Raw genomic sequence first — 23,631 nt, forward strand, 5'->3', positions numbered from 1 at the left:
TGGCAATAACTCATTTTAGCCAACTCATTGTTGGCTCATCACAAATGTATGAAGCCCAAAGAGATGTCTTTAAATTCCTTTTTTCACACCATGACCAGTCACAAAGCTCAAACATATTATTAGGTAGTTTATTATCAGAGGAGACTAAAAACATCAGCACATGTTGTCATTTTATAAGAAATTAAAAGGGATTGTTGTGGGCATTTAAAAAAATGGCTGGTTCCCTTTTGATCAAGAATCAACTATTAATTTACGTTTGACTATGAAATGGGTTATAATTTGTATTCAGTGTGGGTGACACCTTTATCTGAGAGAAAAGATGAACAAACTCACTTAAATAGTTTTCCAATAAATCTGATCTGAATTCCCCATCAGGATTTCAGCTTTGGGTCGTCTGGCAACAAGCAAACATTATTACACTGTGACAGAGTCAGTTTGTGGTGTAAAGTGAAGTACTATGACTCAATGTGTAACTTGGAGAGTGTTCTCAATATTTCTAGTTTAAGATCACATGAAACAAAAGAAAAGCTTTAAATCCTCACAATGGAGAACCTGGAATTATTTTCTATATTTGCCTGAAAAACGACTAAAAAGATCTGCTGATCAAAGCTGCCATTAAATGTTCTCTACATAGACTAACAACATCAAGTACTGATATGATATGTTATAATTTAAAGTGTATTTACTAATGGGATTTGTATTGGATGAAAGTGAGAGGCAGTTGAAGTAAACGAGGCTGGGGGGGGGGAAGTTACTTTTCTTTTCTACTTTTTCTGTCACTAAGAGGTTTTTGTTAATGTCTCCTGTTTAACAGCTGTTTCAGAAAGCAATCCTCCCCTTATGTTCAGGCTTTCTTTAATTACTTATCAATAGTGGACATTTGTATTGACAAGGGCCTGTCAGGAGGGGACCTTTGTAGTTGTCAGTTCTCTCAAAGGAAGGCCCCCCTCTAACACCAACCGGATCGATCGGCATGCCAAACACAATTGAGAGGCCTTCAGGGGCGCCGGTGAAAGTCCGGGAGCATGTGGGCCGAGAAGCGGAGGGCTGAGGGTTCTTCATCGGGGGGGATCGATAGGGCCGGCTGGCCTTTGACCTGGGGGAGGCCGGGGGAGCAGGCGGCGGGTCACTCGCTCCTCTTAAGCCCCAGGATCACGCTGTGAGGCCTGACACTGGCTATGACACACTCAGGGCTTAGAGTGACATTGACCCGGCTGCAAACACACCAAGTACACACAGAAGAAATCTCAAAAACACACACAACTGGCGCTGGTACAGAGAGCAGAGTTTAGAAAGGAGGATCATTTTTAAAACCAGTCAGATAATGTTGTTCTGAATTGACTGAGATATAAACTAGACTTCATCAAGGAATTATTAACTTCCAATTAGCTTCTTATGATCTCTTGCCCCTGGGAGCCCTGCTACAGCAGGAGATCAATATGAAGGACTGAGGGAAGATCAGTCTCTAATTGGAGAGAGTGCTATAGATTAAAGACGGAGAGACAGAGAGACAGGGGGACAAGCAGCTGCGGGGGTCCCGAGGGTCAAGGGCACCCACAGTGGGCCGGACTGAGGTGTTAGGGGTGAGCTTGGATCAACAGACCTGTTTAAGCCTTCGTCTTTCTCAGCACCACCTTTAAGACCCAGTTATAATACGAACTGTTTAAACAGAGATTTAGGATTGAGCTTCATCCAAACTGAGGAGGAACGAGGTAACACAGGAAAAAGGAGACAAGCCAAGTGCAGAAGGGTGAGAACATTTAAAGGGTAAATATATGCACAAATACTGGTGTTGCTTGAGAAACAGAAAACCCTTTTCTGAATTTGATGCCTCCCATTCCACTTTTTTGTATTATGACTAACCTATTTACCCTTTTTGACAAGTTCTTATTCAATGAGAAATGTACAGCGCTTCCATTAAGTTAATTAAACATGCAACAGATTGAGAATCTGTTCTTAAAATAACTACTAAAACTCTGAAAAAGTTAGACAAATAATCCGTTAGTGACCGACAATTAATCGGCAACCATTTTGATAAGGATAACTGTTTTTATCATTTTTTTAAAAGCAGAAATGGACACCTGCAGGTTCGAGCGGCATTTGCTGCTTTTCTTTGACCTATGTGATAGTAAGAGAATTATCTTGAATTTGGAGCGGATTTTCAGTATATAAAGACATCTGAATATAACACTTTAGAATCTGGGAAATTGTGACATTTGTATTTCATTTTAAATGTCATTAGATATAACTAAAATAGTCATTAGTTTCGAGATGAATGGTCTATAGTCCAAATAAAAAGGTCAGCTTTGAGTCCCAGGTGACGTCTTCAAATGTCCAAAAAGCAAACATTTCATATTAATAGAAGACTAAGAAGGCAAGCATCACACGAGGAACCAGAATGAAAGCTGTAGCTGGTAAACTTCTGGCATTTTTTGCTCAGTTGAATGATTTAAGGATTAATCAATTATCAAAAGAGTTGTAGGTTTATTTTCTGTCGATCTACCAATCAATTAATGGACTAATTGTTTTGGTCTGCAGGCGGGTTTGTTTGCTCCTGCTCTCACTGAGATAATGCAGCTCTTCATCTCTCAGCATGGGGTCAGTTTAGGAGGCCCCGGCCTGCAGATTCCCCCCTCGTGACCCCCGCTAGTTAAAAGGTGATCACGGGGGAGAGAGAAAGAGAGGCGCTGATCGAATTTGATAATGAAGACGACCCCTCTAAGCTGCTTTTCTCCACATGTTCAAAATCTCTGCAACACTCGATAAACACTAGGAAGCCCCCCTCCCCTGTCACTGGAACATTGTGTAGGTATTGATCCCTAACTGGCTCTTTTAATACCTGGGGTCTGTGGCCCGGCCGGGGGAAATACATACTGACATGTGACGGGAGGAGCTTAACAGGCAAACACACCGAAGAAAAGATGGGCCTCTCAGTTTAGCATTTCTCTCCCATTTTTTCTCAATTTACACATCTGCTGAAGAAAGGAGAATTACAGCCACTGCACCTGCTGTTAGAAAAAGGGACATATAGACCACAAGAGACCCGGCACTGTATCGAGAAATAGCTGTCACACTGTCAAAAACTATTTGTGCAGCAGGTGGAGGAAGGATTCAGATCTTTTACTGAAGCCTAAAGTAGTAATACAACTGTTTAGAATATACTCAACAAGTAAAAGTTCTACAACAAAGGTGTAATCAGAAAGATATACACTGAAAGATATACACTAAGTAATTTGAGAGCACTTTATTACACAGAAACAGTTATTGTTCTGACCATAAGTCTTTGAACTCTTCAAAATAACTTCCTAAAGAAACTTCCCAGCAAGAAAAGTTAAACCTCTGCAGAGTATGTTGATGTAGTTTGAAGAAGCACATGATTGATACCTGTTGTGTCTTAAACATCCAAAGAAGAGTCATGACTTATGTCTTTTCAGAATTATAACAACAAAGATAACCACAATTAGTTTGCATCAAATCCAGTTATTTAAAATGTCACTAAAATCTCCAGAAGATAATCAACTGTAAGACTGTTAATCAATAAAACACGCACTTTCAAAGTGAGAAAATGTAAAACAGAAAGCAGATCTGTCTGTATTGTTTAACTTAACATCTTTAGTGTATTGTATGTTTTATATTAACTGTTAACTTAGCCTTTCCTCAGTTAGTTGTACATTTTAACAACTCATATTTCAAATTAAAATAGAATAGAATAGAATTGGGAGGGATGAAACCCTCTTTTAATGGTCACACATGCAGAGCACACAGCACACACAGTGAAATGTGGCCTCTGCATTTAACCCATCCTAGTACCAGGAGTCTAGTACTAGGAGCAGTGGGCAGCTAGTTACAAGTTAAATGAACTCCAAACACCAGGGGACATTTTTTTAAATCTGCAACTGATAAACTGATCACGTTTTGTACGTAAAATCTTACTGCGTCAGATAACCAGTACCTTTAACTGTCAGATAAATGAGGTGCTTTAAAAAAAGTCATTTTATTTGGAAGTGTAGTGGAGAAGAAATATAGCGTGGCAAAAAATGGAAATATATAAATTACAAACTTGTGCAGTACTGGAGAACATCTACTAGCTGTTGATGCAAAGACAGGGCAACATCTTCTTTGAACTAATATCTTTTAATAGAAAAAGATAAACAACCAAAAAATGAACAAATACAAAAGGAAACGTAGCGTATTTACAGCACTGGAGTATTTTTTTCAGTAATTTTCAACATAAAACAGCACAGGTTAGCTGGTACTCGCTAAATGAAAAAAAAGTGTCTGCAGTTAATAACCCACGTCTAATTCAACAACACTGAATCTAATGTGTTTATGGAGGAATAACAGTTTATACCTGCTGTCGCAATGATTCCCGTGGCTTTGTTTCATGCAGTGCACATGACTGAGAATATAGTATGGATGTAATTCCCCAACTATAGAGATATTACACTTCTGCTGAGAGTTTATATTATCAAGTATTATAGGATTCAGAGCCATCCAACAGAATGAGCTTGATAAACAGAGCGTCAGTGACGAGAAAAAGTTGTGAGTAACAAGTGCATTTACATAGCAATGTTGGACAGACTCAGACATGAACGCACTTAAGTGTAACTAAGAACAGGTAACATGTCATTCATTAAGTGAATGTTTTTATAACACAAATGAGGTACTCAGACTTGGGCCCTATACAAAAAGAGCATTTCTATAGTGCAATTTAGGCTGAAGATAGCCTGGCATAATATTATAATTACCATTTTTGTTCGGCGGACAATGCTCTGGCATTTTCAGGTGTTCTTCTAAGGAAAACGTTTTATTAATTAACTGTTTGAGGCCCTAAAAGAGATACGGCTCAAAATAAAACAGAAATACATTTCAATTAACATTATTTAGAAAAAGAAATACAAATAAGCAAATAAACGCTGTTAATTTGGGCTCCTATTGCTTTGAAAAGGGACTGGCAGTTGTCTTATTCAGTACGATAAGCAGCAACAACAAACTTTAAACTGTGCTGAAAGACCAACCCCCCCCCCCCCCGACACTCTGACCTCTCCGAGAGCAGGTGCAGGCCTCCTGGACTCTCCGCTTCCCCGACACCGACATGAAGGAAGGAAGGAAGTGGAACTGAGGAACGTGGAGCAGAGGGGTCAAAGGTCATCTTTTGACCTTGGCATCCTCCTTGATCCTCCACAGCATCAGCTCCAAGCAGGCGGACGCATCTTCACTGGAGTCGTGGCCGTTAACTGAAAACAAATCAAACAATATCAGCATTTTTTTTTTTAAAGATTGATTTGGTCAAACAGTGCCTTTATTATAGAGAACCGCAATGCGGCAAATGGTCCCGGGCCGGATTAAAACCCGGGTCCTGATGGGCCGCCAGCTCTACCAATTGAGCCATATGAGGTTTGGCGGCCCCTGTGGTAACCGCAGGTATGATTTGGGATTTTTGGTGCTTGTGATTTTTCCTGGGAATGTTGCCACAGACGCCAGTTAGTCATACTGCTAATTTAAGGGCTTTGGTTTGGGGGCCATTGGCTCAATCACCATTTAATTACCTAATTTGAAGATGAAAAGTGGCTAATCAGAAATGTATGCAGAGGAAAAGTCAAGAGTTCATGAGAGAATCCGGAGAGACCTGACACTGATTTCCCTGGCATATAGAGGGGTAGAAATGGCAACACAATTGCTTCTCTAGGCATCTTTGACTCTGAAACTGTGTTAATTAGTCCAAAAAAGATCTTAATGCCGAAGCAGGAACATAGTGACAGAGAAACAAGACATTTCAAAGGCTTTGAGGTGTTTCAGCAAACAGGACCAAAAATGGGTTTTAACACTGTCGACCCGTGTGTGACATCTGCTGGTGAAAAGGATGCAGTGCACCTACAGTTTAGTGGGCAGCACTGCATAAATATCAGCACCAGAAATAAGAAAAAGTCATTAAATACAGCCAGGGGTCTTACATTATTTGACCCCCGGCCACTCAATTGAGAAATCTCTATTTGAATTTCATTTACTAAGGTTTATTAAAAATGTTTTGTTGAGTCCAAAGGTGTTTCGGGGATTTTTCTGTGAAATCTTAATATATTTTTATCTTGGTAGCTGCCGATGATACACATTACACATTGGGCTGTACAAATAAGCCAATGATCTCCGTCTTTTTTTAAGTCTTGAACACGCCTGTCTCCACAGAGTGGCAAATGTTGTGAAAACGATGTTTGCAAATCGAACATCTGCAGGGGGCTAACAGGCCAAACAGCATTGCCGCATGTCTTTGGGTCATTTAATAGTCAGTAGAGTTAGGAAGAATTATTTGTTTTGTTTACTCTTTTTTAAAGTGCAGTGTAAACTAACATGTCCAAATTGCATATCTTCACAATAAACCAGTGTTCTTGTTTATTACATTTATTTGTGTGTTATACTTTTAAAATGTGGAGGGGACAAAAATTGCTTTTTCAAAAAGTGGTGGGGACATGTCCCCAGCGCAAATGACACCTATGCTGTTAGGCATATTAATGTAATAAAATAACAGGTATAAGGTGTTTGCAGTGGACAAAAAAATATCTCGACATAAAAGTGAATGCATTCTAAAACATGGTAAATGGTATAATAATAATGGTAATGGTATGGTATAGAAACTTCTGTGTTTTTTCCCCACCGTTGTCCTGGATGATGCGTTTGAGGTGGTCGGCCATGAGGTTCCTCAGGGCTCGTTTGTAGGGTGCACCGAGGCGGTGAGGGAACACAATGGCCGTGTCTACTACTGTACTGTGGATCAGCTGCAAGCAAGAGAGACAGAAAGAGACGTTAGAGCAAGAGTTTTCCTTTTATTTCAGCCCAGGCTCAACAGTAGAAAATCATGATCTCAGCCTGGAAACAAAAACAATAAGGACACCGAGTCTCCCTTTAAAGCAAGAATGTTTTAGAGCTACCTCCCGATTGTACTTGAATATCCCTGTTCTGCACTGCTCTGCCGCTAACATTATGGCTGATTTCATAAATTATGAAGTAAAACCTTGAATTTCAACTTTTGCCATTTCACAGGAGAGTAGGAACTATACCTGACTTCTGTTATTTTTTAGTTAAAGGTGGGGTAGGTAATTTCGGAGAAACCAGCTCGAGTGCGCTAGAATTTGAAAATATGCAACCGGAAAAAATCTGCAACTTCCTTACAGAGCCCCGGGTCGGCTAAAATAAAATGTCTTTCATTTTTTGTAAAGCACTTTGAATTGCCTTGTGTTGAAAAGTGCTATATAAATAAACTTGCCTTGCCTAAAATGATTGGTCGTGCTTTTTACAGTATTACGGCTTCCACAGATGACATCTTTTTATGGATTTTTTGTCAAAGCACTGAAGATATTCATTGCTATCGGGATGTTAAGAGCATTCCATGGAATATAACAAAAAGTGTATCTCGAGCCGGTTTCTCAAACTTACCTACCCCACCTTAAGTTAATGATCAAATATTGAAAGAATCTTTACTTGTTTACATGCCCACATTTTGTCCTCTTTTTATTTGCTCAAATAAATTCATGCCATACTCTCAACTCTTAAGTTAGGAACGTTTGTAATCCTTGTTGACGTTTTTTATTTAAGATAATCATTCCCTCTGGGGACAGTTATTGGGACTAACAATAAAAGTTATAAGACTAGAAAACCCGCTTTTTAAATGTTTACAAAATGAATATATGCCTCATAAGTGGTAATGTATCAATCATGCTTTACTAAATCACAGACAGTTATTACATTTTTAAGTGGAAATTAGGGTGTGATGGAATCTTCTTTCTACGTCGCTAAAACATGAACAGCAGAGAGGGACAGAAACAACATTTTAGGAAAAGCTAAGATTGCATTAATCATTTTTTTAAAAGGCAGCTTAATGAAGAGGCGTGCACCTTCAGAGCGAGCAGGTCACTCTCCAGACTGTGTCCGATGAGGATGGACTCTGCACTGAACATGCTGAGCAGCACGGCCTGGACATCTCTCAGAGTGATGGTGGCGTTCTCCAAGTCCTCCTCCGTCACACCTGAAAATCTGTGAAAGACACACATATATCATTATTTTAAAACACTGCAACTGTTTCAAAGACACTTTATTTACAACTGACAATCACAAGAACTCTTCAATAGCCGATGCGACCCATGCAGTGTGTAGTCGTAGGAGACAAACTCACCGTGTGTTGTAGTCGACCACTTTGGCTTCAGGTCTGACAAATGTGTCGTAGATGACTTTCATCTCAGAGTCGATGACGGTCACCCTCGTCAGATCCAGGCCGTGCCTTGTGTAACACTGTTTTGGAGGATGAAAAGAAAAGTTCACGTGGTTTTGAATAATACAAACTATATTAAAAGTTGTGGCAAAAAGGGAGATTTAAAAAAAAAAATGTAATACTGCTGGGGGAAAAGATGATGCACTGTGTGTCTCTACAGGTCTTATTGGTATTAAACTGGCAATAAATAAATCAATTCTAAAATGAAATGCTCAATTAAGATTGCAATTTGAGCCGGTGGTGCATTTAGGTAACAGTTGCTCAGTAGGTAAATCACACTCTGTCTGACTCACCATCTCACAGTCCAAAGCGAACACGCCTCCATTTCCGTCTGGTGGCAGAGATTTACTAAACGTTGTCACGTAGCCGTCAAATGACTCTTTACGCCCGTCCTGAACGTGTTGCTGTAGGAATATGAAATGTCTTAAGTCTGGGGAAATGTTTTCAAATCTGCTGAAACGTACTCAAAATCAAGAATAAGGTTATTGTAGGCATCCTGGCAGAGCTTGATTGCTTGAATGCTTAGCAATGTGTCCATTTGTCTTCAGTAAAAAGACTATACTATAGACTATAATTGAAAGCAAAGATAAAAACATAAAGCCTCGAAGGGGAAAGAACACTTTTTTTTCATATTTTCGATAAGCCTGAGGGATACATACAATCTTTTTCTTATAGAGAAACAAGAGATAAACATCTGTGACAGTTTAAAAAAAACATGGCTTCACTAAACTGGTAGAGCTTTGGTAGTCTTCCTTAAAATTGGTAAAAGGTACAAAAAAGTCACGTAACTTTGTTCAATTATATGTTTCAGAGCGGTTTACCTTACAAAATGCCCCATTGTATGTCTACATTAGCCATCGAAAGCCACGACAGCCCAACTGAATTCTTAACATGCAAAGAAAGTAAAATAATTGCTGTTGACTTTAAGGAATGATACCTTGCAAACTTGGCAACCTGGAGCACCGACACCTGCAGCGCAGCAGCTGTAGTTTGTCTCCCAGCCTCCAGAGACTGAAGGAGGAGAGGGAAAGAATGAGTCAGACAGAGGTACATAACAGTAGATGAAAAGAGGTGGTGAGTTAGATAAGAAAGAAAAAAAAGACCACATTTGACTTCCATAATATTGATCTTTATACAAGATTTACACAAAATAAATGCATACAAATGTACCTTTGTGTCTGCGCAGTCGCCCCCAGTGAAAGCAACACTCCTCTTTCCGTACACAGTTGCCGTTGACATTGATCTTATACTCGGCTCCGCATCGACAGCATATCTTGTTGAAGGCTGGAAACACATTACAGGGTTAATTAAGAGTAAATCATTGCTAGGCCACATGTTTTGGATGTCATTTAATATGGATCATTAGTAGAGAATGCACTAATTGAGGTTTTACAAGACAGTTTTTTTTTGCTGTTTATAATTTTCTTTCATTTGTAAAAAAATAAACTATAATTGATAGCACATTTCTAACATATTTTATATTTAAACTGCATCATAATACTAAACCATTGTCTTTTAAATAACTGACATTATAGAAAACTGCACAAATGACATGGCGTTCAAGTTGTCTGAACCCAGTTTAAAGATGTTCCTCCACGGCTAATGTTGTACTTTCAAGCATTTCAAATCGCCTTTTTTCCCCTTGTCACACTGTAGAACTTTTACAACGACTGCATGACGTGTCAGGGTGCGTCTCTTTATAGGTGAGAGAGCTGTGGGGTCACTCACGGTCTGTAACAGCCTTCTTCTCTGGGAGGTTGCAGATGATGGCTTTTCCGGAAGCCTCTGGGCTTGTCCTCGGGTATCCGTTCTCCTGGAGCTGCTCCTCGCTCATCAAGTACGCCTGCAGCTTCCTGTACAGTGTGACTCCTACAGTGAGACAGCAACAAGTTCAACTAATGTTACTTTTGTAAGAATATATATTTTTAAAGCTATATTGTACGGTCATGGAACAGACCGTTTTCTGTAAACAGGACCCTGGAGGTTCTCACATGGTTATTGGAAAGGTTTCCCTGTTACTCTGAACTCTTTCAAGACTTCACAAACAACAAGAGTCTTTCAGTTTCTTCTCATCATTTTCTTCCTTTTCTCTTTCTCAATCTTTTTTTATCAGGATCATGCTTTTTTGTTGTTGTCAGGGATGGGATCACAGGATTGAAAACAACTGAATGACATGAAAAAACATGTTCAAGAAATATGTTCAAAACTATTCTGGAGAAAGAACAAATGGAAACATTGTTGCCTGTTTTTAAATCTCGTTTAAAAACCCACTTATTTTCCCTGGCATTTACAGGCCAGGTATGACACTTGTGCTTTTACATTTGGGTTTTTATTTTACGAGTGTTTTGTATTGTTTTTACGTCATGTAGGAGAGTTTTTCAGTCTGTGGCTTTTGATCTGGTTTCATTGTCTCGTGTTTTACATTTGTTTCATGTCCTGTCTGTTTTTCATGTATTTATGCTATGTTTTTATACAGTTATTGATGTACAGCACTTTGTTCAACTCTGTTGTTTTTAAACGTGCTATAGAAATAAAATGGATTGGATTGGAAACATGTTTCTGCTTGTCACCAGGAAAACAAATCTGACTCACCAATGAGTTTCTCTTCCTGCTGTTTACCCATCCTGTTGATGGTGAAGCTAGTTTTCGCAGCAAGACGGCCTCCGAGAAGTTCCTCGTGGGACAGAACCCTCCTGGAGTTAACTGACCCCGGGACCTCTTCAGAAAGACACAAAGAAGATATAAAGTTAGCACTGATATGTTGTCTGACCACCAGATAAACCAATATTATCTGTTCAACTGCTCAAAACCATTTCCAGCTCATTATGTATGTAATTATCACAATATACTGCATTTGGCCCATTTGATCTAATCCCTAATTTACAAAAAGCATTGTGTAAACGTTGACTCAGGACAAATACTGAATGTTATACTGGACAGGGAGTGAGGTGGCTTACTGGTGACCGCCGGTGATGGACCGGAGCTGCTCTTGCCGCGTAGCTTCTTCAGAGTGTTGACAGCTATGTTGAGGTAGATGCTCTTACTGTTGCTGCGATCATACACCAGCTTCTCCTCGTCAAGCGCCTGAAACAGTCCAAACTTGATTAAATGAAACCTTTATTGAATCTCCTTTTCATTCAAGACAGTGTGTGATTAAAGCCAATAAAGAGCCATCTTTTTTAGGATCTCTTCAAACCTACCTATAGTTTAAAAGATGTGTTAGGTTTGATGACAGAACAGAAAACATCATACTCTGGCTGTATATAGTGGAAGGTGATATGCATACCATTTGGAAAGCAGCATCCTTTGATCGGCAACATTTGACACATTCGTCTATGAAAGTGTTGAGGTAGCGCTGCCGGACGTTGTTTGGAACTTTGGCCCCAAACTCAATGGGGATGATGGGGCGCTTCATAGAACTACTCTGAAAAAATCAAAACAGAAAGACAACATATGATGTATAGTAAAACACATCATACAGATCAAGCAAAGAAATCTCCCTAAAGAAGCAGCCATGACACAAAACAAATATCCAGAAAAACAACCAGCAGCATTTCATTTTGCAGCCTTTGGATACCTTCATGGTGGGGGTGTGTGCCACCCTCTTCTGCATGATGGTGGACGTGGTCTTGGTTAAGATGCCCGCGGTGGTTTGGGGCTTCACTTGATGGGTCTGGCTGGGGGATAACACTCGACTGGCAGCTGGTCTAACATCTGCAGGACCTGGTGAGACAAACACATGTGACTTTCTATTTGAAACAGTGAAAACAGATCTACTGAGAAAGGATCAAGAGAATACATGCTAGAACTAAATCCAACTACAATATACAGTAGAATAGTGGAGGTACTTGTTTTGGAGGAAGTTGTCGGTGGGAAGGTACGGTGGGCTATTCTCTTCTTCTCTCCAGAGACGCTGGGAATGGAGCTTTGTCGGGAAGCTTTCACTGAAGCAGAGAGCTGAGCGGCTTGCTGCTGCGCCATCTGCATACGCTGGTAGCAGACCGCCTGGGCTGAGAGTCTCTTGTTTGGTCGAGCAACAGGTGCGTCAGCCTGATGAAAAACAGGAACACCTTTTATAAAGAGTGACTGCTTTGGCTAAGAGACAACGTGTCATGTCTTAACAGGGCGATAATCATAGGCGGATTTTGCGCCTAGTGGCTGAAATATGTTACACCATTACTACGTCTAAAACTTACAATACAAATATTTCGTATATCAATATTTTAATAAGGTAGAGTAGGACACTGGTTAATAATATTGTAGCGTGTTCAAGTAACCAAGGGATATAGTAGTTATCAAATAAGTATAAGATGTGCACAGTTATGTAACACTGTTGTTGGGGGGAGAGACCACCCCTTCCATATGAGTGTGTGTGTACGGCGGGCATGAGGCGTGCATGACAGGACGAGTTGTGTTCGTATGTGGAAAAGTCATGTAATGGTACAATATATGCTACCTCCTATTCATGGCATATCTGAGTGTGGTAATGAAGATGTGAATGGAAATCACTTTTGATTAGTGTGATAGAGTTCTTCTTCAAGTGTTAATAACCAAACTTCTTCTTGACCAAAACTGCTTAAGGAATCTCCATTTCCTTATACTTATTTCATTGACCAAATTAGTACATGTGTACATACTACATTCCCTCTGTGATGAAGCCACACTCCTTGAAAACAATTACTTATAAAACATTGTAAAAAAAATGGTTAAACTGCTGTACCCTGTGATAAGTTATACAACACTGGTAAACATATTGTGTGTTCACTAGTGCTAACCAAATGTTATTTCATAATTGAAACAAGGTGACAAGGACACCAAAATAAACATCGCATGTAAGAGAGTTAAAGAAAGAAAGTGAGACGGGGAAAGAGAAGGTGGACTGTTGCACACAATGTTTCTGTAGGTTATTAATAATAACAATAATTAACCAAATATTTACGTTATGAATAAAGCCTCAAACTATTCGCTAGAGCACAAGCGTTCACGCCACCTGATGGCCTTGTGCAGTATCGTGGGACAGAAAAGTCAGGCTGAAATCAATGAGACAAACATACACTTACTTTGGCACCAAAATGGGAGACTCTCTTCTTTTGACCGGGAATAAGAGTGGTGAAAGTGCTCTCTGTGTCCCCTTCCTCGTCTGAATCTCTGGAGGGCTGAGAGAGGCCACAACATAGCATTAGCAACATATAATGATGAATGAAAATAAAAAACTGTTTGTGGTAAATGAAAAAGACAAAAGGTGCAAGTGAATGGAAATAAATACCTGTTTAGCCTGCCTTCCCTTGTCTTCCGTCTTCACATCCTTGGATTCATTAAAGATCCGCAAACACTCCTCCATGGGATCTGAGTCAAAGTCCAGATCCTCCTGGAAACTAGAGAAGTCCATTTCAACATCGTCCACCTCGTCCTCCACACCCTGGTCCCCTTCATCTTCAGAGGAAGAAGGCGTCATCTCTGACGCTTTTCTCTTGTTCAGGCGTCCCCTTTTTAAAGCAGATTTCCTCACAAGCACTTCCTCCTCATCGTCGTCATAATCGTCATCTACTACAATTGCTTCAACCTCATCTGGACTCTCATCTCCAAACAGATCAGCGTGGCTAAGAGTCGGCTGTTTCTCTTTGGGTTTTTTCCCATTTGATGAGCTGCTGTTCTGCTTCCGCCTATCTTTATTTATTGCTGAAGTCCCTTTGCTGTGACTACCACTGCTCCCACCAATAGAACTGCTTTTATTCATTTTCTTTGTATCATTTTCTCTTTTACTGCCATCAAGTTTACCATTTTTCTGTTGGCGGTCCTTATACTTGTTGTATTCCTTTTCCTTCTCTGATATCTTGGGTTTTTTGCTTTCCCTTGCACCATTTTCTGTATCTTTATCCCTTTTGCAGGAATCAGTTTTGACTTTTTCCACAGCTTTGATCTTACCATCGCTTCTCATTTCCTCTTTCCCTTCCTTCTGAACTTTATTAGGTGTTTTAACCTTAATTATGTTTTTCCTATCGTCTCTTTTTTCCTGACTCTTGTTCTCCTTCTTTGCAGAGTCCTGGTTTGAGTTCTTTATTGACCCCTTGTCTTTACTGCTGCTACTGCTACTCTTACTACCAATCTTTTTGTTAGCTTCCTTTACGAGTTTTTGCACTTTCTCAGATTTGCCAATTTTCTCGTGACTAGTTTGACTAGCCACCTTCTTTTTCTCGAAACAGTCCTTTTGTATAATAAATTCCTGGACATCTGAGTCGGAGTCCTCTTTGTTCCTCTGTGTCAATGCATTTAGCATACTTTCAGTTCTCTCTTTTCTCTCCTTCCCAGCAGTGATCCAAAGTGGCCCACTGTTGCCTTTTCTCTGCTGGAGATTGCTAAGCGACGTGGGTCGATACTCTGTGCCGGAGCTCTCCTCATCAGAGTCAGATATAATGTATTTTTTAGAGTCTATACTCGGCCGGGGCTTTTTGACAGCTACAACATACTCCTCGTCTGACATTTCTGATAGTTTGTGTGTCTTTCTTTGTCCCATCTTAACAGCTTGTGTTTTCTCGGGCCTTTTGCTTTTCGCTGCAATTCCTGACGAATAGTTGGACATTGGGTCATACTCCATATCTGTAGTTGGTTTTAAATTGTCCAGAGTGTATTTACACTTGGGGGACGATGTGCTGGTTGAGTACTTTGGACTATGGGGAGGAGAAGGGAGTTGGTGTGTGTTTGTCCGAGATGAAGGCTTTCTCACCAAAGCAGGAACATATTCCATAGAGTTGCTATTTTTCCCCTGGTTGTCTAAATCCAAAGTATACTTGCTGCAGCCAGGGGTGGGATTATACCCCCCTGATGTCATCTGATAACTCCCAGGGTCATAAGGCATATGTGATGGCGGTTTTTTTCTCTTAACAACATCAGACGAAGACAACTTTTTACTCTTGCTTGGTTGGTACGGTTCATCCCCAATGCGAGAGAGCTTCCTCTTCTCCCTCTCCACCTCGCTGCGGACCTCCTCGATGGCCTTGTTGACGAGGTCCAGCGCACCATCGAGGTCTCCTGAAGGAGCCGGCTCTCCATTCTTCTGCTCCTGGGGCCTCACCACTTCTGGGTTGAATGGATCATAACCTTGTTCTGCAAAGATGCAAGACAGACAGGCTTAATAACATTGACCAAAAATAAATTAAAAAGGCCCTACTCATTAGCTTGGGATGCGCGGTTCTGGTCTGGTCTCATTTTTACCTTATTGATCGGCAGACACAAGTCTAGGTGTATGAATCAAGAGTTAAAAATGTATGTAACAATGCTTCCCTACTTTCCACCACATCTAAAGAGCATCGTATGAAGATGGTATGAGCTAGAGAGAGTTAAATATATAAACACAATTGTGCTCATATGAGATGATAATCAAGCATAGACACTTAATGTTAAAAAAAACATAAATGTCAATAAACCTACAACTATAACATGCTCAGATAGTCTATACATGTTATAAAGACGAGTATAGTTTTTGGGACCAAACAAAGCAGATATAGTTCCACTTGAAATTGTTTATTTGGATTAAGATAATTTTGTAGCCCATTAAACTGCACTTGATCCTTCAGTTTCGCAGAGGAGGATAACAATCTGAAGACAAACTCATCAGAAAAAGAACCTAGGTCGAACAGAAAATGTAGTGGAGTACAAGTATAAAGTATTATTAAATAAATGAATTAATTATTTAAAACTCAAAGTACCTAAAAGTGAAGTATGTAATGTTGAGGAAATTTACCTAATACAACCACTGGTATTTTTTTCCTTAACTCTGCATCAGACCATTAGTCCCTTTGACACTTCCTTGAGTGGCCTCACTACACTTCATCTTGCACTTCACATCAGTTTACAGAAACCAGTGTGGGGGGGGGGGGGGGGGTGTATTAGTAAAGGTGCAATGATTCGTGGTTATTGGCACAGAAATACACTTTTACACTGTTATCAGTTCCGGCATATTTTCCAACACTGTGGTCAAGTCTTCATCGCTGCAGGCTGCGCGAAAGAAGAAGTTCAAGTAAATTCTGGATTTAGTAAAACAATACTCAGCACCTTTCTGTGCGGAGTGGAGGTCTCTTTGCTTTTTAACATCTGCCGGAGCTCCGTAGGACGCCCGTCGCTGCGAGCTGTGTCTGAAGTGACAGTACGGTCTGTTACACCCATTTTTGATGCCTTTTTCCTCGCTGTATTCTGCGTAAAACGGGCAGTCAAGCCCCCGGAAGAAGCCGGTGGATCTTAGCATTATCACAAGACGTTGCTCTCATGCCCGCATGAACACGCTCGGCCGTGTGTCTGCTCAGTTTCTGTCGTACTGAGAGAGGTGGAAGAAGAGACAGAACAATAACAACGTCCCTACGACGCCATGTTGGATTGCTCGGTGAGATGAAATCTCGCGTAACTTTACAAGTGTCGCGATGTTTGACGTCACAGTTGGATCACAAATCAGTGAGCCAATCACAACTTAACATTTATACTATCGAGCCCAAACATTTGTGCTTAACATGAGATGGCAGTTCTTTTGACTATCTCGCTCGTATAGCAGTATTTCTCAAGAATTGACGATCTCCTTTCAACGTTAGTCACTTTCATTACTGGGCTCTTCCTAAACACTAGTTTAGTGTTTATTTGCATAAGTAGAAACACCTGTGTGTGTTCCTCATTGTGAAACTAGCTCAACCAGATTTGCAAAATAAATGAGACAAGTCTTTCAACATTTTATTTCACAGGAATTCAATAAGTAGGCTGCTTGGTCTTGAAATGTCCAGTTGAAATGGCCTGGAAAGAGGAACAAAGATACATCTTGACATTTTCTGACTAGCAAGAAAACCACAGGTGTATTCAGTAATCATCATGATGGCTGATATTGTGCATACTGGTTCATTCGCACAGTTAATTTGAATGAGCCATCTTGATTTTTTTTTTAATAAAATTGTATTAATTTGCCTACTTACAAACACACATTTTAAATGTGCCAGTGTTAGCCGGCCGGCTAATCTTCAACTGCTGTACTTTGGAGAGTTGTTCTGAAACATGAGTTGACGTTTTAAATGTACAGAAAAAGACTAGATAAAGAAGAAGAAGATAGGCATTTTCTCAAGACCGTGCAGTCGCCCTGCAGAGAAACGGGAAGAAGTAAAAATCAACACGGTTAGGCAATACTGAAAATAGACAAAGCAGCAACGACATATATGATCCCAATCCCAACCCAACAAATCATGATTAAGGTCTTTAAAGTAATACGTCAATCATTTTTAACGGATATGTTCCTACTATTCAAGTCCAAATGTCTGCTGTTAAAAGAGACACAGTTTGGGAAATTGCTGAGAATATCAAAACCCCAAAAAAGGAATTAATGAAATTCCTTAAATGTTTTCATACATTTGAATCTGACATAACATTTGCCAGAGCAAATGTTAAAACTCACAAGTTATCACATTAGTACTTTTTAAAGCTTTAACTTGAAATGTTTAACCACATGTATATATGTATATATGTTTTTTAGATTTTTTCATTTGACCAAAGACAGGTAGTTAAGAAAACGTGACTCTAGAAATGCTTCTTAAAATGCTCCCTGATACCTACCTCCAGCTCGACTCTCAAACTTCAAACTGACCCATGCTCAGGCTCTTTGTGCACTACAGACAGAGCATGTGAGCCAATCAGAGTCCAGTCCTGATGATGACGCTCAGGTGTGCTGGGCAAGGAATCAGTGACGTAACAATGGTCCCTCTCCCTTTGCTTAGAAAGTCAGCTTCACATAGTCCTTTAGATGTTTTGTTCTAGGGCATCAGTTATTAAGATATTTAACAGTGCTGAAGGGTTTGCCAAATCGTACTGTTAAATTGTATAGAAAAACAAGACGTTAAAAAAGTTGTTGCACTCATAACTATATTTGTATTAACTTGTGATAGGTCCTTATAATGTTTTGACCTCTGCTTTTTATACTGCTATAATAACATTTTACTTGTGCTTTTTTGAGTTGGATGTTAAAGCTGAGTTAAAGTTTAATCGGCATGAAGTAAAGGCATGTCTTTAGACAATTTAGAAAGTTTTAAATGTTTAAAATATACGCAGATTTAGAAAGTCACGTAAAAGCAATTACAATTTTGAACAAAATAATAAGAAACAAACTGGTAATTGTTCATGGGTCAATTGAAATCTTTGATTTCACGGTTATCCAAGCCAACAAATGTGATTAATGATATTATTGTTATAATCACGAAATACGCCTAAAACTCTTAAAATGGCAATAAAACTTACTGGAATTATTTAACATTACTTTAGGTTAAAACAATGTGTTATTTCATCACTAATAAGGAATATCTTATACGGAAGTCATAAGGACTTACTACTCCTTTCATTCATTTATTAAAACAAAGTCAATTTAATTTAAGATCTTATTTTGACATGTCTCACAGCAGAGCACAGGTGTGAATGACAGAATGAACGATGCTTCTGATTCAGGTCCTTTTGCAGGCTTGCACACTAAAATAAAGCAGAGCCATCATGCATTACTGTTGATGTATTGATTAGATGGAATGGAAAACCTGGTTACTGAATTGCTGCATGACTTCACTGTTGGTTTCATTTATCCAGTCCAGATGGTGAGGCTACAAAAGCGTATGCATCTAAGAAAGTTCAGGTATATTAAACATTAGTATCTTTTACTGAGGCTGTGAACTCATACTTAACCTCGAATGAAATTATCTAATTTTAAATAAAGCCCCTTAGTAATATTGGGATCAAGCACAAATATTCGATTTAATTTTAAATGTATTTGTGTATTTTTGTAACATTTGAAGTTATGGGTATAATGATTCAGTATCTCTATTTCATCAAGATATAATATTAGTATGACATAAACTTCTTTGTTAAGCGCTTAAGTTATAAATTCCCACACGGTGGAAAATAAAGCATTCAAAGCAAATAGACACAATATGCCAAATCATAGAAGTACACAACTGTGTACATGAATTTAAAAATAAAACACATATTTTCTTACCCAATGCAGAAATGGATTTCACTCGTCCGTTTTAGGTTTTCAATTGAATCTCATGATTTAAAATCTCATCATCTGTTCCTCCCTCCATTTAGTTTGAGGGAATCATTTACAAAACAAAATGTTCCTCTTAGTTATTTGGTTAGGATATAATCTACATCTTTAGTCAATTGTTAATCTAAAAACCAAGAGGACACAGTGTTATCTTGTCAGTGTGATGCAGTGTTCAGAAGTCTCCACTGGAGGGAGACTATCACCTTACTGATCTTCACCTATGATCTTCACACATGCTCTCTCTCTGCAGGCTGTACAGAAAACACTCTGCTGTTGCATCACTTCACTCCCTCCCTCCTGCCTTATGACGTGTTCAATGTGGAAATAGAAGTTGCTCCATTGACCGTTTTTGTGTTTCTTTTTTTAACGTTTTGATTTAAACTGCAACAAATACAATATCAAGGAAAGAATGGGGAGACCCTCATTAAACCTAAAATATAAATATTGGAAAGATATTGATCATACAACTGAAATTATTGATTTGATATTGGTTAGGCGTTTCAACTACTAATACAATAAAAATAACAAATAGAAGCTGGTTACGGTTACACAATGTATCACAACATGGCTTCTCTATGATTTCAGATCATTAATAAAGTAAGTATTTTTGAGATTTGGACTGCTGTTCAGACTGAAATACAAAACCCCAGGCTCTAAACATATGATTGGCATTTGCTTGTTTTTCATAAAGAAAAAGATACATTAATAAATCAAATAATCCCTATTTTTGTTGTCATAGATCACACAAAGTATTGATGCCGTGTCCTTTGCTTGTGGTATTTTCTTTAGGGTCTTTGTTCATCACTTAAATGTAGCCTATTACTCCGCTTCTGTTTGTCTATCTTAAGTATTACCAGTAGGCTACTGTCTCTTCATAGACATTATTCAAGTTGATATAAACAGGAAGACAAATCCTGACTTGCAGCGCTGTTGAAACGACACACTGGCATTTAGCTCATTCAGCAGAAGTCATTTTGTATTTCCAGGCGGATCATGAGGTGGCACATGGGAGCTGCAGGCTGCAGACCGTGTGACTCTCTGATATATCAGAGAGTGCTGCTGATTAGATTATTTACAGTCAGATGAAACAGCCTCAACCTTGACCAAAAGATAAACTGCCAAACTGTTAACATGAAACTAGTGATAGAGAAAGTACAGTTGTTTTCACTTCAGCCCTTTAATTAAAACAAAGACAACACAATAATCAGACAAACACAGGAGTAGTTTAAAGCATTTTATTGCAATTTTCTTTTTTTAGAAAAACAATAAAACATTCTGTAGCAACGGTCATAAATGTTCCTTGAGTGAACTGCAATCATTCACATGGTACAGTAAAGTGCTTATTTTAACTGAAAAATATGTTTCGTATTTGAAAGGATGTATTTATTTCCAATATCTTTTCATGGACACAACAGTCTTTGTGCATTCAGTGTTAAAAAACAGATGTCAACTCAATAGAAAATAAAAGATTGAGGACTGAATCCACGTAGATAGGATATTTCAACACCATGTCCATGAGAAGAACTCTTTATAAAACATTTGATCAACGTTGCTGGATTGTAAATGCTTTTGCCTGCGGGCTACATTCAAATTTGGGGAGAATGATGGACTGTCGATTTGAAGGAATGACTGGATTTGAACACATCCTTACTTCAAAATGACTTACAGTATAAAAATTGTGAGGCTTAAGGATACAATGTTGTCCCATTTGCCCCACCCCCCAATAAAAGGCAGTCCAAAAAGCTACTGCCATTTGACAAAAGTAGAAATGGTCATGACCAAGAAAACTCTAATCATAACATCCAGGATATTAATGGCGCGTTTCCACTGCAGCGGGTAGCTCGCTTTAAGCGTGCCGAGCCGTGCGGGGCCCGTTTTTGGTTGCGTTTCCACTTGGCCTAGTTTTGGCCCGGGGTATGGAAGCAAACAAGAGACAGAAGTATTCGAATTGTATTAGACACCGAATTTATAGCATTGAAAATAATTACTTTGAAAATCATGTATCTGAATGTTTTTGCTCCGAATTTACCTATGTGAAATAAAAATGTAAAAATTAAAGTGAAAAAAATTCGAATGTTCAAATTCAGATCCCAAAAATTCGACGTCAAAAAATTCGATGTCAAAAAATTCGGTGTATAAAATTCGATGTCAAAAATTGCGATGCAGCATCATCCGGGCTACTCAGACAGGATAAGCAATCGAGCCCTAATGCAATCAAACTGACTTGACCTATCAGAGCACGGCTTTGTCAGTCATGTGATCACAACAACCCGGGAGAAAAATGACGGAGAACAGCGGGGCTCGCCGCTCGGGTAAGTAGTCAGTTTGTGCTCTTTATCTTACAAGCAGTGAGGGCTCGACAGCATTTGTATCTTACATTAGCTAAATGAGTGAAGTAGCCTTGTGCCTTGCTGTTAGCAAGCTCCGTAGTTATCATTAATTGAAGTGAATCACAACGTTACCGTGTCCTTTTGTTTGTGTGTGTGTGTGGGGGGGGGGGGGACGGTTTGCAAAGTAACGTAACGATCACTTCGGTTAGATAAGTCAAGTAGACCATGCTACACTATACGAAATACTCTCTTACAAAAGCCCTGCATTTAAACATGTTAATGTTACTTTAGTAAAAGTATGCTAGTATAATTAGCAACAAGTGTTGTTAGAGTATTTAAAGTAGACACAAGTTATTCTATTATATTATATCATTTGATTTATTGTTATTACCGATGCACGAGTTGACTTAACTGTTGTAGTTGGAGCTCATTTGAACAATGAGCTAACTAATTATTACTTTCATAATGGTGTAATGTGCCGACTATTTTCTACATTAATAGATGAAGGTCTGGTTTGTTCAAAGTCTCAAACTAGTAGGACCAGAGCCCGAGAGACTCTAGGGCTCTGAGTAGGACATGCTGTCATAATTACCCAGAGTCCGAAGTGACACCTTTACAATGTTAAAGCTGTTGGATAAATGTAGTGACGTAAAAACTAAAGTATTCAAGATAGTGTAGTGGAAAAGAGATAATGTTTTTGTTTTTTAAATGTTACCAAAACAAAATCTCTTGTTTTGGACTGACAGTAATGATTCAAGAAATAGTAGATAAATAAATACACACACATCAATGTGTTGTGGATGGAACACAACAAATGGTGCTCTTACCTGTGATGCCTCCTCCACACATTATAACCAGACTGTATCATTCAAACTATAAGTAACAGTTCTAGCTACTTGACTTCAGACAAACAATTCAAAAGACAAAATCAACACAATGTATTGAAAGACCAATCTTTATTTCTCTCCTTTTGTTTGTGTTATTAAACCCTGTCAATCTAAAAAACTGAGCAACTCAACAGTTAACTTTATATTTCTTATTGTCCAAAGCATCTATTACACTATTTGTTCCCCTCTCATATTCACAGGATGGATGATTAGAGACTTTGGGGGAGACCTCAGCTTTATGAACGTCCTGTCTGTTGCTTTGGCCGGAGGGCTGAGGGTCTTTCCCTGCGAGGAGTCCTCCTCGCAGGGAAAGACCCTGCAGACCTGATGGAGGAGGACTTACACCAGCTGCACCTACAGAACTTAGCCCATGCTGGGCATGGCTGTTACCACCTGCACAGGCCTAGCCTGTCAATTAACAGATTAACATTTAGTGTAACTTATGTATATTATTTCGTTTTTATTTTTTTTTTAAAATGGTGATGGTTCATGCTTGATAACTTTTAGTTCACATTTCAATAAATTGTATTTGCACTCCTTTTGTCCGTTATCCTTACTGAAAATGTTAAATTACACATTCACATCTGACTGAAGATTGGTACCATTTATTTATGACGTTCCAAACTCGGCGGCACAAGGCACAATTGATGTGAAGCTCAAAGTGCAAATGCATTTGATCAGCTGACTTTTTTTTTGCCAAACTTTATAGGCCTGACAATCACACTGTCTCTGTGCAACGTAAAACACAAAACAACACAAATGAAGTTCCTGTTAGACTACAAAACTAGTCAGTGTGCAGGTCTTTGTGTTACAATACAAGTGTCTCTTAGTGAATGTCCTGTACTGCTCTTAAATCTCATAACATCAGCTTCTCCTTTCCCTCTTGGATGTTCTTCTGGACCCTCAGAGAAAGAGAACATGGTGAAGCAGTCCCGTCTCTCAGGCGTGTCCTTTCCTAACAGAAATATCAAAAAACATATTATTGCAGAGCAAGTGTGTTATTTAAGAAAGAGGTGTGTTTGTTTGTTCATAAATATAATGATTTTTTTATTTGAATGTGTTTTTTAAATCCAACAGTGTACTACAAAGATAATCAGGTTA

The 23,631-nt window shown here is 39.0% G+C and overlaps 1 protein-coding gene across 2 annotated transcripts; it reads right to left on the reverse strand.

Moving 5' to 3' along the window:
• Window positions 1–3,975: 3,975 nt before the first annotated feature.
• rexo1 (REX1, RNA exonuclease 1 homolog) lies at window positions 3,976–16,634 on the reverse strand. Of its 2 annotated transcripts, none has more exons than XM_034209113.1 (16): window positions 16,313–16,634; window positions 13,527–15,364; window positions 13,321–13,416; window positions 12,109–12,310; window positions 11,838–11,983; window positions 11,547–11,684; window positions 11,218–11,344; window positions 10,853–10,978; window positions 9,989–10,129; window positions 9,431–9,544; window positions 9,198–9,271; window positions 8,554–8,664; window positions 8,165–8,280; window positions 7,887–8,025; window positions 6,650–6,770; window positions 3,976–5,237 (listed from the first exon to the last, which is right to left on the reverse strand). In XM_034209113.1, exons 1-16 carry the CDS (start codon window positions 16,500–16,502, stop codon window positions 5,149–5,151), a joined length of 3,768 nt encoding a protein of 1,255 aa, XP_034065004.1. In that variant the 5' UTR covers window positions 16,503–16,634; the 3' UTR covers window positions 3,976–5,148. The 2 variants fall into 2 exon arrangements, with proteins under 2 accessions (XP_034065004.1, XP_034064920.1); XM_034209029.1 differs by having other exon boundaries at window positions 13,315–13,416.
• Between the last annotated feature and the right edge of the window lie 6,997 nt (window positions 16,635–23,631).

The sequence above is a fragment of the Gymnodraco acuticeps genome, unplaced genomic scaffold (assembly GCF_902827175.1).
Source record: "Gymnodraco acuticeps unplaced genomic scaffold, fGymAcu1.1, whole genome shotgun sequence".
Taxonomy (NCBI): Eukaryota; Metazoa; Chordata; class Actinopteri; order Perciformes; family Bathydraconidae; genus Gymnodraco; species Gymnodraco acuticeps.

Coding starts and splice junctions, on each gene's coding strand:
- rexo1 (XM_034209029.1), bottom strand. CDS start 16,502: ATGCTAAGATCCACCGGCTTCTTCCGGGGGCTTGACTGCCCGTTTTAC. Junction 9,545..9,988: donor GAAGAAGGCTGTTACAGACC/GTGAGTGACCCC, acceptor ATGTGTTTCCAG/CCTTCAACAAGATATGCTGT. Junction 8,665..9,197: donor CAGGTTGCCAAGTTTGCAAG/GTATCATTCCTT, acceptor ATATTCCTACAG/CAACACGTTCAGGACGGGCG.